Source organism: Manis pentadactyla, chromosome 2 (assembly GCF_030020395.1).
Source record: "Manis pentadactyla isolate mManPen7 chromosome 2, mManPen7.hap1, whole genome shotgun sequence".
In the NCBI taxonomy this organism is placed as follows: domain Eukaryota; kingdom Metazoa; phylum Chordata; class Mammalia; order Pholidota; family Manidae; genus Manis; species Manis pentadactyla.
In genome coordinates this window covers 142,071,622-142,089,001 of record NC_080020.1, presented here as the reverse complement: position 1 = coordinate 142,089,001, position 17,380 = coordinate 142,071,622, and the positions used below count along the sequence as shown (strand labels likewise).

General features: G+C 40.4%; 1 protein-coding gene across 5 annotated transcripts in view; it reads right to left on the bottom strand.

Moving 5' to 3' along the window:
• SEPTIN10 (septin 10) overlaps positions 1-17,380 on the bottom strand; it is a 112,454-nt gene that overhangs the window by 58,640 nt on the left and 36,434 nt on the right. For 2 of the 5 annotated variants that reach the window (XR_008995708.1, XM_036920469.2), the window contains exon 2: positions 3,964-4,023. The exons of 1 other annotated variant lie outside the window; for it this stretch is intronic. Coding sequence is in view for 3 of the 4 variants with exons in the window: in XM_036920469.2 (XP_036776364.2) it covers positions 3,964-4,023 (60 nt within the window). In the remaining variant the exon portion in view is untranslated. Of the gene's footprint in view, positions 1-3,959; positions 4,024-14,708; positions 14,814-17,380 lie in introns of all 5 variants that reach the window. 2 more of the 5 variants (XM_057496858.1, XM_057496857.1) reach the window with 2 other exon arrangements.

Genomic DNA, 17,380 nt, shown 5'->3' with positions numbered 1-17,380 from the left:
GTGGGCTTGAAGGTTGAGGGAGTGTTCTTTGAGGTGGAGGTGAGAAAGTCAATTTTACTGTATAAAGTGGGCATAATTCTAAGATGAACCCCAAGATTAGAGGTTCCAGATATACCTACAACCTTCTAGTTATCCAAACACTAATCTAGGTGCTGCTGTGAAGGGATTTTGTAGATGAAATTAAGGTCCCAAATTAGTTAACTTTAGAAGCGGGTATTATCCTGGGTGAACCTGATGTAATAAGGTAAGCCTTAAAAGAGACTGAAAACTTCTAGATGAAAGGGATTTGAAACTTGAAGGGGATTAAATATTCAAGTTCTCCCTTGTTGTATGGAATAGAAGGCGCCATACAGCAATGACCTGAGAATGATCTCTAAGAGGTAACAGCAACCAGCTGGCAAGAAAGAGATTTCTGGAACAACCAGGAAGAATTTGGAAGGGCAGCCTCAGATAAACCAATGTGAGCATCACCCTGAGGGTGAGACCATGAAGAGAAGAGCCAGCTGTGACAGGCCTGGCTTCCAATCAACAGAACCGAGGACTAATACACAAGTATTGTTTTAAGCAGTTATATTTATGGCAATTTGTTATGGAGCAACAGAAAACACACTGTATTCTCTTTTCTGCCTTTTGAATCCCTTTTAGTTGTGTAAGTATGTTCTCTTTATGACTACAAAAAAAGTGAGGAAAACAACATCCTGGATTCAAAAGACATACGTACCCCTGTTTATTGCACCACTATTTACAATAGCCTAGATACGGAAGCAACCTAAGTGTCCATCAGTAAATGAATGGATAAAGAAGATATAGTACATATACACAATGGAATATTATTCAGCCATAAGAAGAAAACAAATCCAACCATTTGCAACATGGATGGAGCAAAAGGGTATTACCTTCAGTGAAATAAGCCAGGCAGAGAAAGACAAGTACCAAATGATTTCACTCATTTGTGGAGTATAAAAACAAAGCCAAACTGAAGGAACAAAACAGCAGCAGACTCACAGACTCCAAGAAGAGACTAGGGGTCACCAAAGGGAAGGGGGTGGGGAGTGTGGGTGCAGAGGGAGGGATAAGGGGATTAAGGGGCATTATGATTAACACACATAATGTAGGGGGGTTGTGGGAAAGGCAGTATAGCACAAGAGAAGACAAGCAGTGACTCTACAGCATCTTACTATGCTGACAGACACTGACTGCAATGGGACATGGGAGTGGGACTTGATGATAAGGGTGAATGTAGTGACCACATGTTACCTATGTGAAATGTTCATAAGATTGTATATCAATGATACCTTAATAATAAAAAAAAAGATGTGCTACATATATACAATGGAATATTGGTCAGGGATAAAAAGCAAAGAAATTCTGCCATTTGCAACAACATGGATGGATCTAGAGGGTAATATGCTCAGGGAAATAAGCCAGGTGGAGAAAGACAAGTACCACAAGATTTCACAGATTTATATTTATATTCAAATATAAATATGTTTTATATTTGTGGAATATAAAACAAAACAAAACAGAAGAACAAAACAGCATAACAGCATTAGATTCAGACACTGAGACCTCACTAGTGCATACTAAGGGGGATGGGAGTGGGCGGGGGCGGGGGAAGGGGATGGGGACTGTTGAACCACTGTGATGTACATTTGATAAAATATTTTTTAAAAGTAAGGAAACAAGAAAAGAAGAAGTCAAACTGTCACTATTTGCAGATGACATGATATTGTACATATAAAACCCTAAAGACTCCACTCCAAAACTACTAGAACTAATACCTGAATGCAGCAAAGTTGCAGGATACAAAATTAATACACAGAAATATGTTGCTATCTTATACACTAACGATGAACTACAGAAAGAGAAATCAGGAAAACAATTCCATTCACAATTGCATCAAAAACAATAAAATACCTAATAATAAACCTAACCAAGCGTGTGAAAGACCTATACCCTGAAAACTACGAGACACTTTTAAGAGAAATTAAAGAGGACACAAACAAATGGAAACTCATCCCATGCCCTTGGCTAGGAAGAATTAATATTGTCAAAATGGCCATCCTGCCCAAAGCAATCTACAAATTCAATGCAATCCCTATCAAATTACCAACAGGATTCTTCAACGAACTGGAACAAATAGTTCTAAAATTCATATGGAACCACCAAAGACCATGAATAGCCAAAGCAATCCTGAGAAGGAAAAATAAAGTGGGGGGGGGGGGGTTAGGGGCAGATCTTGCTTCCCAACTCCAAGCTCTACTACAAAGCCACAGTAATCAAGACAATTTGGTACTGGCAAAAGAACAGACCCACATACCAGTGGAACAGAACAGAGAATCCAGATACTAACCCAAGCACATATGGTCAATTGATATATGATAAAGCAGCCATGGACATACAATGGGGAAATGACAGCCTCTTCAACAGCTGGTATTGGCAAAACTGGATAGCTACATGTAAGAGAATGCCTAACCCCATACACAAAAGTAAATTTGAAATGGATCAAATACCTGAATGTAAGTTATGAAACCATAAAACTCTTAGAAAAAAACAGGCAAAAATCTCTTGGACAAAAATCTCTTCATGAACATATCTCCCCGGGCAAGGGAAACCAAAGCAAAGATGAATAAGTGGGACTATATCAAGCTGAAAACCTTCTGTACAGCAAAGGACACCACCAATAGAACAAAAAGGCATCCTACAGTATGGGAGAATATATTCATAAATGACAGATCCGATAAAGGGTTGACATCCAAAATATATAAAGAGCTCATGCACCTCAACAAACAAAAAGCAAATAATCCAATTAAAAAATGGGCAGAGGAGCTGAACAGACAGTTCTCCAAAGAAGAAATTCAGATGGCCAACAGACACATGAAAAGATCCTCCATATTGAGTCATCAGAGAAATGCAAATTAAAACCAGTGAGATATCGCCTCACACCAAATGTTGGCGAGGTTGTGGAGAAAGGGGAACCCTCCTACACTGCTGGTGGGAATGTAAATTAGTTCAACCATTGTGGAAAGCAGTATGGAGGTTCCTCAAAAAGCTCAAAATAGAAATACCATTTGACCCAGGAATTCCACTTCTAGGAATTTACCCTAAGAATGCGGCAGCGCAGTTTGAAAAAGACAGATGCACCCCCATGTTTATTGCAGCATTATTTACAATAGCCAAGAAATGGAAGCAACCTAAGTGTCCACCAATAGATGAATGGATAAAGAAAATGTGGTACATATACACAATGGAATATTATTCAGCCATAAGAAGAAAACAAATCCTACCATTTGAAACAGCATGGATGGAGCTAGAGGGTATTATGCTCAGTGAAATAAGCCAGGCGGAGAAAGACAAGTACCAAATGATTTCACTCATATGTGGAGTATAAGAACAAAGAAAAAACTGAAGGAAAAAAACAGCAGCAGACTCACAGAACCGAAGAGTGGACTAACAGTTACCAAAGGGAAAGGGCCTGGGGAGGATGGGTGGGAAGGGAGGGATAAAAGGGGAAATAAAAAAGGGGGCATTATGATTAGCATGTATAATTTGGGGGTGGGACATGGGGAGGGCTATGCAACACAGAAAAGACAAGTAGTGATTCTACAGCATCTTACTATGCTGATGGACAGTGACTGTAATGGGGTTTGTGGGGGTTGCTTGATGATGGGGGGAGTGTAGTAAACATAATGTTCCTCATGTAATTGTAGATTAATGATACCAAAAAAAAAAAAGTGAGGAAACACTGTGCTTCCCAGATGAAAGTATTCAAAATTAGAATAATACTTGTTAAGAGTTCAGTTCTATTTGATAAAAGTTGAACTAAATGTCCTAGAGACTCCCATCTGGTTCTTTATCTATGATTTTAATGTCAAGGAAATGAAAGAAGATGCTCTCTGAGCATCTCTGAAATCATAGGGTCATCTGGAGCACAATATGGGTCTATTTAAAAGTTATACTCACTCTCTGTTCATCATCAGACACTGGTGAGGACATACAAGCTGTTTTTGTTGGCACATGAGGCTGAAAGAGCACGAAAAGAAAAGATTATTCAAAATAACTTGGTATCTAAATAATATATTTATATAAAAAATGAATAATAATATTGTCACTATCACCAAGTTCAACTCATAATCTATACAAGTGACTCACGCTTAAAACTGGTGTTCTTGCTGGATAGGTATTTGCAGAAGTAAATAATACATACAACACATAATATACAGCAATACACTTAGACACAAAAATATTTTAAAACATAATAAACTTCCATTTGCATCCAGAAAAACAAAAGAACATTATTTTTATTTAGAAGATACTACGGGATTAAAAAGAGGGAATATGCTGTTCTACTCAATAGTCTAGGAATCAGGAAGGCACTCAAACATATTCCTCTGTCGCATGCCTTGAAGGAGAAATGTTAATGCTCTAATTTCAGTATTGTTGGAAAGCAAGGATTTTAAAATCTGAACAAGTTCCTTAATTATCCAACTGAAAAAGAAATAAGTGTAATTTATATCCTATCAATATGCTAGCTTGTTTTTTTTTTGGTATCATTAATATACAATCACATGAGCAACATTGTGGTTACTAGATTTTCCCCATTATCAAGTCCCACCACATACCACATTGCAGTCACTGTCCATCAGCATAGTAAGATGCTATAGAGTCACTACTTGCCTTCTCTGTGCTATACTGCCTTCCCTGTGCCCCTCCTCCACATTATGTGTGCTAATCATAATGCCCCTTATTCCCCTTCTCCTTCCCTTCCTACCCACCCTCCCCAGTCCCTTTTCCTTTGGCAACTGTTAGTCCATTCTTGGGTTCATTTGAGTCTGCTGCTATTTTGTTCCTTCAGTTTTTGCTTTGTTCTTATGCTCCACAGATGAGTGAAATCATTTGGTACTTGTCCTTCTCAACCTGGCTTATTTCACTGAGCATAATACCCTCTAGCTCCATCCATGTTGCTACAAATGGTAGGATTTGTTTTCTTATGGCTGAATAATATTCCATTGCATATATGTACCATATCTTCTTTATCCATTCATCTACTGATGGACACTTAGGTTGCTTCCATTTCTTGGCTATTGTAAATAGTGCTGCGATAAACATAGGGGTGCATATGTCTTTTTGAAACTGGGATCCTGCATTCTTAGCGTAAATTCCTAGAAGTTGAATTCCTGGGTCAAATGGTATTTCTATTTTGAGTTTTTTGAGGAACCTCCACACCTCTTTCCACAATGGTTGAACTAGTTTTGCATTCCCACCAGCAGTGTAGGGGGGTTCCCCTTTCTCCACAACCTCACCAGCATTTGTTGTTCCTAGTCTCTTCTATGTTGGCCATGCAAACTGGTGTGAGGTGATACCTCATTGTGATTTTTATTTGCATTTCCTTGATGAATAGCGATGTGGAGCATCTTTTCATGTGCCTGTTGGCCATCTGAATTTCTTCTTTGGAGAAGTGTCTGTTCATATCCTATGCCCGTTTTTTAATAGGGTTATTTGCTTTTTGGGTGTTGAGGCATATGAGTTCTTTATATATTTTGGATGTTAACCCCTGTCACACATGTCATTTACAAATATATTCTCCCCTACTGTAGGATGCCTTTTTGTTCTGCTGATGATGTCCTTTGCTGTACAGAAGCTTTTCAGCATGATGTAGTCCCATTTGTTCATTTTTCTTTTGTTTTCCTTGCCCAAGTAGATGTGTTCAGGAAAAAGTTGCTCATGTTTATATTCAGAAGATTTTTGCTTATGTTATCTTCGAAGAGTTTTATGGTTTCATGACTTACATTCAGGTCTTTAATCCACTTTGAGTTTACTTTTGTGTATTGAGTTTGACAATAATCCAGTTTCATTCTCTTGCATGTAGCTGTCCAGTTTTGCCAACACCAGTTGTTGAAGAGGCTGTCATTTCCCCATTGTGCATCCATGGCTCCTTTATCGTATATTAAAATTGACCTTATATGCTTGGATTTATATCTGGGCTCTCTAGTCTGTTCCACTGGTGTATGGCTCTGTTCTTGTGCCAATTCCAAATTGTCTTGATTACTGTGGCTTTGTAGTAGAGCTTGAAGTCGGGGAACATAATCCACCACCCCCCCCGCTTTATTCTTCCTTCTCAGGATTGCTTTGGCTATTTGGGGTCACTACGCTAGCTTATGAAGTATATTTTCTTAAGCTTTACAACAGATTTGAGCTATACATGTTATATTATTATTCCCACAGTCTAAATGAGAAAATTAGTATTCTGGAAAGTTAAATAACTTTCCCACATCATACAAGCCAATAAGCTGTAGACATAGGTCTGATCAGACTGCAAAGCTGGTGTTCCTTTTACCACTGTCCCAACTGTAAACTAAATACACAGTCACTGTGTGCAGCATTAAGGGATGGGAGAAAAGAGTACAGGAGGAGCTATGTGCAGCCATGGCACCTCTCCAGGCATTGGTCTCCACCTCTGAGGGTAGCACAAGAGACCGAGAAAATGTGGCATTTTAAAAAAGCAATATTAACATGCATGTGGCAAAGAAAACAATGCTAACAATGCCAATGAGAGAACACTGCAAGTTAGGTTCCCTTCCTGCCTCTGACTCCCTAGTTAGTACTGCAGTAGTTCCCTTTCCCAGAGGCCACCTGACTCTGCATCCTGGACAGTGTTCTGCTTTCCCAGAGGCCACCAGGTCTCTGCATCCTGGACAGTGTTCCACTAGTCCATGGCACTACCTCATAGTGCTGCTGTACTATGGCACATATAGAGATGGATGTTCTACCTTTATTTCGGCAGTCCCTTCATCTTTAATTACAATGAACATGCTGCCACAAACAGCTTTGCCCATAGGTATGATGAAAGGGAGAACCTTACCACTGTAGCAAGGGAGTGGTACTTCTGGCACCTCAACTCCCTGCCACCCTATGGATTAGGAATGCAATCCCACAGAGGCCCACAACATGCATCATGACCAGAAGTTACAGAATGCTAACAACATTCCTCCGGTACATTCTGGGTAATTCAAACTTTTGAAAGCTGGCCTTGTGACTTAACCAATACACATACAGTGTTTTCAAATCCTGAGCAGCTAACAGACCACACTGTTCCAACATGACATGCCTCTTTTCAGTTGGAAGATAGAAACACATGAGAGCATATAAAAGTACACAACAAAAGCTGGTGATAAACACGCAGGTATGTGCTATGTTTTCACAATTTAATTAAAATTGAAAATATGTAATAACAAGCACATCAAAACTGACTTACAGTTTTTTTGTTAACTATACACATATTTCACCTTACTTCCAGCCAGTCCCCTGCATTCCCATAATCTCCATCACCCCAGGCACTGTGAGGCACTTAAGCAGTAGATCACATCCCTTTCCTATGCCAGGACAGAAAAGTGAGAGTGAACAGAGAGTCATGGTAGTTACAGACGTCTGGAGAGTTTTCGAAGACGACAATGATGTTGAATAGAGTCAGGGAAGTGGTAAAGCATCAGATTAGGTGGCATTTAAGGCAGAGAAGTCCCTGAGCACCAGAGGAAGGCAGAAGTGAGCAGAAGAGGCTGGTGGGAATAAAAGGGTTCATTGGTCTCCTGCTGAAGTTAGGAATGAGGTAACAGATTAGAGACAACAGATGAACAGCTGATAGAGGAAGTCTGAAGAGTCTGACTTGAGAGGGAAGATGGAGAAGTGCCATGGAAAACACCTGCTCAGGGCCCTGTGTGGAGCCTGTGTTAGCTGGGCCGAGTGCAGGAGTACAATATCCTCACTCAGTGTGGCCTCCTGATGAAATGCTCCATCTGTTCACAACACTGATACGAGGAGGTGCCACACATCTAGTTAACTGAAGGCTGTATTATTTCAACCTACCAACTACAGAACTTTAATTAAAATCAAACATTAAAAAAAATTATGGTAAGAAAGTAGTTTTTTTGTTGTGTATCATTAATCTACAATTACATGAGGAACATTGTCTACTAGACTCACCCCATCACCAAGTCCCCCCACATACCCCATTGCAGTCACTGTCCATCAGCATAGTAAGATGTTGTAGAATCACTACTTGTCTTCTGTGTTGCACAGCCCTTCCTGTGCAACACCACATTATACATGCTAATCGTAATGCCGCCTTTCTTACCCCACCCCCTTATCCCTCCTTTCTCACCCATCCTCCCCAGTCCCTTTACCTTTGGTAACTGTTAGTCCATTCTTGGGTTCTGTGAGTCTGCTGCTGTTTTGCTCCTTCAGTTTTTTCTTTGTTCTTATACTCCACATATGAGTGAAATCATTTAATACTTGTTTTTCTCCACTTGGCTTATTTCACTGAGCATAATACCCTCTAGCTCCATCCATGTTGTTGCAAACAGTAGGATTTGTTTACTTATTATTGCTGAATAATATTCCATTGTGTATATGTACCACATGTTCTTTGTCCATTCATCTACTGATGGAGACTTAGGTTGATTCCATTTCTTGGCTATTGTGAATAGTGCTGTGATAAACATAGGGGTGCATATGTCTTTATCAAACTTGACTGCTGCATTCTTAGGGTAAATTTCTAGGAGTGGAATTCCTGGGCCAAATGGTATTTCTATTTTGAGTTTTTTGAGGAACTTCCATACTGCTTTCCACAATGGTTGAACTAATTTACATTCCCACTAGCAGTATAGGAGGGTTCCCCTTTCTTCACAACCTTGCCAACATTTGTTGTTGTTTGTCTTTTGAATGGTGGCAATCCTTACTGGTGTGAGGTGATATCTCATTGTGGTTTTAATTTGCATTTCTCTGATGACTAGCGATGTGGAGCATCTTTTCATGTGTCCGTTGGCCATCTGAATTTCTTCTTTGGAGAACTGTCTGTTCAGTCCCTCTGACCATTTTTTTAAAATTTTGGTATCGTTAATCTACAATTACATGAGGAACATTATGTTTACTAGGCTCCCCCCTTCACCAAGTCCCCCCTACAAACCCCATTACAGTCACTGTCCAGCAGCGTAGTAAGATGCTGTAGAGTCATCACTACTTGTCTTCTCTGTGTTGCACAACCCTCCACATGCCTCCCCCCACATTATACATGCTAATCATAGTGCCCCCTTTCTTCCCCCCCCTTATCCCTCCCTTCCCACCCATCTCCCCAGTCCCTTTCACTTTGGTAACTGTTAGTCCATTCTTGGGTTCTGTGAGTCTGCTGCTGTTTTGCTCCTTCAGTTTTTTCTTTGTTCTTATACCCCACAGATGAGTGAAGTCAGTTGATACTTGTCTTTCTCCACTTGGCTTATTTCACTGAGTATAATACCCTCTAACTCCATCCATACCCTCTAACTCCATCCATGTTATTGCAAATGGTAGGATCTGTTTACTTCTTATAGCTGAATAATATTCCATTGTGTATATGTACCACATCTTCTTTGTCCATTCATCTACTGATGTACACTTAGGTTGCTTCCATTTCTTGGCTATTGTGAATAGTGCCACGATAAACATAGGGGTGAATATGTCTTTATCAAACTTGACTGCTGTATTCATAGGGTAAATTCCTAGGAGTGGAATTCCTGGGTCAAATGGTATTTCTATTTTTAGATTTTTGCTCCTCTGACCATTTTTTGATTGGATTATTTGCTTTTTGTTTGTTAAGGTGCATGAGCTCTTTATATATTTTGGATGTCAACCCTCTGTCGGATCTGTCATTTATGAATATATTCTCCCATACTGTAAGATGCCTTTTTGTTCTATTCATGGTGTCCTTTGCTGTACAGAAGCTCTTCAGGTTGATGTAGTCCCACTTGTTCATTTTTGCTTTTGTTTCCCTTGCCTGGGGAGATGTGTTCATGAAGAAGTCGCTCATGTTTATGTCCAAGAGATTTTTGCCTATGTTTTATTCTATGAGTTTTATGGTTTCATGACTTACATTCAGGTCTTTGATCCATTTCAAATTTACTTTTGTGTATGGTGTTAGACAATGATCCAGTTTCATTCTCTTACATGTAGCTGTCCAGTTTTGCCAACACCAGATGTTGAACAAGCTGTCATTTCCCCATTGTATGTCCATGGCTCCTTTATCATATATTAATTGACCATATATGTTTAGGTTAATGTCTGGAGTCTCTATTCTGTTCCCCTGGTCTGTGGGTCTGTTCTTGTGCCAGTACCAAATTGTCTTGATTACTGTGGTATCTAATAGAGCTTGAAGTTGGGTAGTGAGAACCCCCCTGCTTTATTCTTCCTACTCAGGATTGCTTTGGCTATTCGGGGCAGTTTTTGGTTTTTAATGTAATGGACAACATGTGGCCACTTTTGTGAAATGCTACAAAGTAAGCAATTTGGTTGGTAAGTAAAATTTGCTTAGAAAAAATAAGAAAAGTTCTGTACCTTATCATTAAACTTTTACTAATAAAACCTTGATTTAACTTATGTCATTTAAGTTCATGTCAAATACCCACTTATTATTCATTTCCTGTGTTTCTGAACACCTGCCAAAAACCCCACATAACAATCTCTGTGGGTAAATGTTTTGTTCAGGAAGTATGAGTCACATAAAAGTATTATAAACAATTATTTTTAATAATTTCCAGTAGTACAACTGAACTAGTCAAATTTCCAAAACAAGTTTTAGAATGAAAAGTTTTCAATAAGTTAATAGGACATTATTAAAGATAATAAGGGGACAAGAGCTGACCAAGTCCCTCCAGTGGCAAACCCTAAATTGAAAAAAAAAATCTGGAAGTAGAACTTTAGTGTTGTTCCATTGGTAGGCAAGAAAATAGGTATGAGCAGGGTGGAAAGAGAATAAGGCCAGTAAAGCCCACTAGAAGGGACTCAGAATTAACCTGAGGAGCAACTTAGCCTTGAAGCTTGAATACTCCCCAGATAAAGAAAAGTCTCAGCATAGCCTGTGTTTTCATTGTGTCAATTAGAACATACCATTGTAAGATTTACTTTAGCACATGCTAAAAGGCCCAGCTTATTCTGGAAGAACTGTATCTTAAAGCTAAGACTGCATTTTAATCAAATGGACAGTGGCTCAGCCCATCTTGGAGGTAGGGCAGACAGTCTTGACTGATATGCTTCCAGACAGAAACTGACATCCTATAAAGGAATAAAAGGAGTATATTTTTTGTGTTAAGTTAAAAAAAGAAAACAGAAAAGAAAGAAACTTAATGTCTTAACAAAAATAAACATTCTGGGACAATCTGGCCAGTCTGCAGCTGGCCCTGCCTCACATTCCTGAAAATCTTCAACCACTTATAAAATCCCAGACACTAAACCTTTCAGTGCGCACCTCCCTCTGAGGTCATCCATACTTTCTAAGTGCACAGCCTTAAAACTTTATCTCAACCTTCCAGTGTGCCTCTTCTACGAGGTAGCTCACACTCCCCTTTCTCCAAGCATGCACTTGCTCTCTTTCAATAAAACTTAAACCTTTCAGGGTGCCTCTCCTCTCTGAGGTCACCCACACTTTTTCTCTCTTTAAGTAACTTTAAGCAAAACTTTTACTCTGCTTCACAACTGTGTCTCTGCCCTTCAATTCTTTGTTGCGGCAAGGAGAAAAACCCAGGAAAATACACAATGCTCCCCCAACATTATCACTGACCACCTACTTGCTATGCGCAAATCTCTGTGCTGGGTCCTGGGGTCTCAAGAGGAGTAAGACATAGCCCTTGATCTTAAGAACTTACCTCAGAGAAACACACATTCACATCAGGCAATCACAATCTCATTCCAAAGTGCAAGGTGGACCAACAAAATCACTATCCACACTTGACCACAGTTGGTTTGCTTTTATTTTAAATATACACATACAACATACATACAAAAACACATGTTTTAAAACCTGTACACCTACTCCCTAGAAGGAAAGAAACTATATACAGATTACCCTTAACTCCTGGCCCAGTCTAACATTTATTTTTTACAGGTTGTAATATACAGTGAATCACAGAAAACAGTGCAGAACATTCTGGGAAAGGTGGAGGCAGGTCAGGTTCTCCACTTTCTTGAAAATTTCAGTTTGGATAGTTCTAGCAAAACAGTGGAGGTAGCACACATTTGTCCTGGGGTGGGGTTCCTGAAAGACATGGAGCAGATGACTTCCTTCCTATCAGACAATTCTGGGAAAACATTTAGTGATTCTTTCACAAAGGACCTTAGTTAACAATTTTTTTACCCTACCTGGGAACATTGCTGAAACTGCCTGATAGCCTCTCTCTGGATAGAAAAATGAGCCTTGGAGAAACAGAATTCAGACCTGGCTTTTACAACAGCTTTTAGCTTCCCTTTCCCACAATTTTTATCTTTATAAAGTTAATCCAAGAAATAGAATCAAAGTTTTCAAATTGTCCCCTGGTGTTTCTTGGAGTTCTTTAGGACAAAAAAAATAAAAGTAATAGAATGAAAAGCAGAGTGGTCAAAATAATGATCTGGGCCTAATTTACGGGTTTTGCAAGGACAGGATTCTTTGGCATTAAACAATACTCTGAAAGATTATGCAGACCTGTTATTTAAAATCATTTTATTAAATCTTCGGTTAAGGAAACTTTAAGATGAAGTTGATAGTGCTGATCTAAAATTTTCCTAAACACAAGTAGTACCATTATCTATTCAAATTATGCAGAGGAAGATCCTAGAAGTCAATGCTAATTATAACCCAGTGGGGAAAAAGGAATCTTACTGAAATCAGTAAAACTGGGCAGCTTGAGGCTAAGCAACTGTCAGCCTCCTGGGGGCACATCCTGCCTCAATCCCCCAGCATAGTCTCAGTCCAGGCAGCTCAAAGCCCAAGTCCCCTTAAAATATCACCTCAATTTTACCATCATCTCCAACAAGCACAAAAGTTAAAGGTAACTACAAAGTCTAATATTCAGCCTTGAAAAATCATGAAGACAGAAATTTTTGATAGTAGTTCATGTAAAAAAGGGGGATTTCAAGCTCACCAAGAGCTTATTAGAGTAATACATGTGACTGCTTAAAATACAAACGCAATCTTATTTTGTAATTACTTTCCCCCAAAATCAGAAAAGAAGTATTTTATGTTTATTCTAGGAAAAAATAACATTTCTAATTGTGTCACTTTAGTAGTACTGCAAAGAATATCCCTCTTGTGGAACTGAAGAGGTGAGCTACTCAGATCTCCCTTCAAACAAGAACTAGCCCTTTGGCTACAAAGAATGAAGTTCACTGCCAGCCTCCAGCTGCTGAGCCTTAAAGATTTGTATAATATTCAACCCAAGACCACTCTGCTACCAGGTAATCACAGCCAAGCACTGCACACAGTGGGGTATCAGGGCATGGCCCCTTCTGCCCTAGGCAGGCAGAGCTCTGCACTGGGTGGACCCAAACTTGCCAGATCTGCATGGCCTCTGAGACTCACGGCCCAGCTCTGCACCCTAACCTCTTCCCTTTCAGAGCTGTCAAGATCTGCATCAGGGGCCTGAAGCCTTTTCCTCTCCTTCACAGGTATTACGTCCCTCCCATTTCCACCCTTAATCAATCTCTAGCACTCTTAACCCTTCAGCATCTGCTTTCCAGTGGATTCAGAGGGACACCACCTGTATAAGAATCAAACATTCTACACATCTGATAATTTCCTTGTGATAAATTCCTAGCATGTAATTACTAATCAAATGTATAAACATACTGCCAAACTCCCCCTCAAAGAGGCTGTACCTACTTACATTTCCAAAATTAATACAAAAAATGAAGTGTCCAGGGGATTCCTCAAGATGACAGTGTGAGTGGGGTGGCGGAAATCCCATCCCCAAACCATTGATATTTTGAAAATACAGCAAATACAACTATTCCTAAAAGAGAGGCCAGAAGATACAGTACAACAGCCAGGCTACATCTACATATGCGAGAACTCAGAATTTCATGAAAAGGATAAGATACAAGCTGCGGCCAGGCAGGACCCGAGCACTCCCCTAACCCCAGCTCACCAGCAGGAGGAAAAGAAAAGAATTGAGTGGGGAGGGAGTGAAAGCACAGGACCACTGAACAACCAGCCCTAGTAATCTGCACCAGGAGCACAGACACACAGTGCACGGTGTACTGGATATAAGAGAAACAGAAAAGTAAAATCTGAGACAGAGACTGCGAGCAGGTCCCCATAGCTGGTTCCTCTGGGACAAAAGAAAAGTGGGCACTTTAAAACTCTTAAAGGGACAAGGGTTTAACAGGTGGACAAAACTGTCCTGCCACACTTAACCCAGCAGCCTGGGAATTTTAAGCAATTTCAGGCGTCCTAACCCTCTGGGTGGCAACACAGCTCCACAGGACCTCACAGCGATAAGCAGCCTGCAGTTCATTAAACCCCACCAGCACTGCAAGCAAACCAGCTGACCCACCATTGCTGTAGACCACCCGGGGAGCAGCCCTGCCCACAGCAACCACACAGAGTCTTCTCCCAGTGAGCAGCTAACCGGGCCAGACCCAGAGGCTGACCCCTGCATGCAGCTGCACAGCACAAGCAGAGGAAGCTGGTGTAAAGTCCGGAAGGCATGAAGGGGTGCTGTTCTCACAGGAGAACACACACCACTCATCTGCGACCCCAGCCAGTGCCCTAGGCTACCCAAAGGGCCACCCTGCCAACAGCAGCTCAGGAGATTAACACAGAGACTGCTCCCTCTGTGCGGGCAACCGGCACAGGCAGAGGAGAAGGGCAAGGTGACCAGCAAGCAGGAAGGAACTTTGTTCTCCCAGTGGACACACGTGCCACTCACCGTCAATGACTTCTATGGTCATGAAAAGGCAGAAGAACCTGGTCCAGTCTAAAATCACTCAAACTCCTGAGAGAGGGCCTGGTGAGACAGATACAACCAATGTTCCTGAAAAAGAATTCAAAATAAAAGTCATAACCATGCTGATGGAGTTGCAGAGAAATATGCAAGAGTTAAGGGATGAAGTCCAGAGGGAGATAACAGAAATGAAACAAGCAATGGAAGGAAGGACTTAAAAGCAGACTGGATCAGGTGCAAGAGACTGTTAATAGAATAGAAATCAGAGAACAGGAATACAGAGAAGCTGAGGCAGAGAGAGATAAAAGGATCTCTAGGAATGAAAGAATGTTAAGAGAACTGTGTGACCAATCCAAATGAAACAATATTCACATAATAGGAGTACAAGAAGAAGAAGAGAGAGAAAAAGAGATAGAAAGTATCTTTGAAGAAATGATTGGTGAAAACTTCCCCAAGCTGGGGAAGAAAATAGTCTCTCAGACTATGGAAGCCCACAGATCTCTCAACACAAGGGACCCAAGGAGAACAACATCAAGCCATGAAATAATTAAAATGGCAAAGTTCAAAGACAAGGACAGGGTATTAAAAGCAGCCAAAGAGAGAAAAAACATCACCTACAAAGGAAAACCCATCAGGCTATTATCAGACTTCTCAACAGAAACCTTACGGGCCAGAAGAGAATGGCATGATATATTTAATGCAATGAAACAAAAGGGCCTTGAGTCAAGAATAGTGTATCCAGCAAGATTATCATTTAAATTTGAAGGAGGGATTAAATAATATCCAGATAAGGAAAAGCTGAGGGAATTTACCTCCCACAAACCACCTCTACAGAGTATTTTAAAGGGACTGCTCTAGATGGAAGCACTCCTAAGGCTAAATAGATGCCACCATGGAAAATAAAATCCAGATAAGAAAGCAGTCCAACCAAATACTAACTAAAGGCAAAAAATAAAATCAGCTATCCACAAAAGCAGTCTAGGGAAAAATAAAAGAGTACAGAATAAAACAACCTAACATATAGAGTGGAGGAGGAAGACTAAGAAGGGAGAAATAAAGAATCATCAGACTGTGTTTATAATAGCATAATAAGTGAGATAAAGTTAGACGGTAAGATAGTAAAGAAGCTACCTTGAACCTTTGGTAACCACGAATCCAAAGCCTGCAATGGCAATAAGTACACATCTATTGATAATCACCCTAAATGTAAATGGACTGAACGCAATAATCAAAAGACACAGAGTAATAGAATGGATAAAAAAGCAAGACCCATCTATATGCTGCTTACAAGAGACTCACCTCAAACCCAAAGACATAAACAGACTATAAGTGAAGGGATGGAAAAAGATATTTCATGCAAACAATAGGGAGAAAAAAGCAGGTGTTACAGTTCTTCTGTCAGACAAAATAGACTTCAAAACAAAGACAGTAACAAGAGATAAAGAAGGACATTACTTAATGATACAGTCCAACAACAGGATAGAACCATTATAAATATCTATGCACCTGACAGAGAAAGGATTAAAAATGGTGTGAGAGGCGAGATAGAGACTTCCTTCTAAAACCATATACATATAATACAAAAATATAATTAATACAACTAATCCAGAGAGCAACAAGAAAGAGGACAGCACCAGACTGCACACACCTGGAGAAAAGAGCAGACCTCACCAAACGGGGTAATGTATCAGAGCTGTGGCTCCGCGGGACCTGAGCCCTTACCCCACCCCAGCTCACTGGTGGGAGGGAGGAAGAGAAACTAAGTAGGGAGGGAGTGGAGGCTTGGGACCGCTGAATACCTAGCTCCAGAGATCTGCTCAGGAGCAAAAACCTACATTTCATGGTGCTTTCATGATACTCTCATGATTATGGAGTTGAAAAGCTAAGACAGCCAGAATTCCTGGAAAGACTGAGATGTCAGCGGCTTGTAAAAAGCAGGGATCCATATCTGGCTGCTCTGGGACAAAAGCTTATACCTGTGTGCTCGGTCCACTGGCTCAGGCAGTGGAGACAGGCACAGCAGCTGGGAAGCAGGAAACAGCTCTTTCCTCCCCCCAGGGCACCAATCCCACTCCCCTGTGACCCCCGACATTGCTTCAGGGGCTGAGCAGCTCCAGAGAGTAGAGCTTCTGGACACTAGAGGGCACCATACACAAGTATGAAACACCAAAGGAACTTGGTACAGAGTAAAATTAATAGAACCCCTGAGAAAGATGACATGGACATTATGACTCTTCCTGAAAGAGAGTTTCAATCTCCCTGAAAGGGAGTTAAAAATAAAAATCATTAACATGCTAATGGAAGTATGGAAAGATATTCAAGAACTCAGGAATGAATTCTGGTTGGAAATTTAATTGTTGAAGAGCATAATGGAGGGTATTAAAAGCAGATTGAATACGGTGGAGGAGACGATAAATAAAATAGAAATTAGAGAAGAGGAATATAAAGAAACTGAGGCACAGAGAGATACCAGAAGAAGAAGAGAGAGAGAAAGGGACAGAAAGTATCTTTGAGGAGGTAATTGCTGACAACTTCCACAATCTGGGGAAGGAGATAGTCTCTTAGGACACGGAGATGCACAGATCTCCCAACATAAGGCACCCAAGGAAGACAACACCAAAACATACAGCAATTAAAATGGTAAAGATAAAGGATAA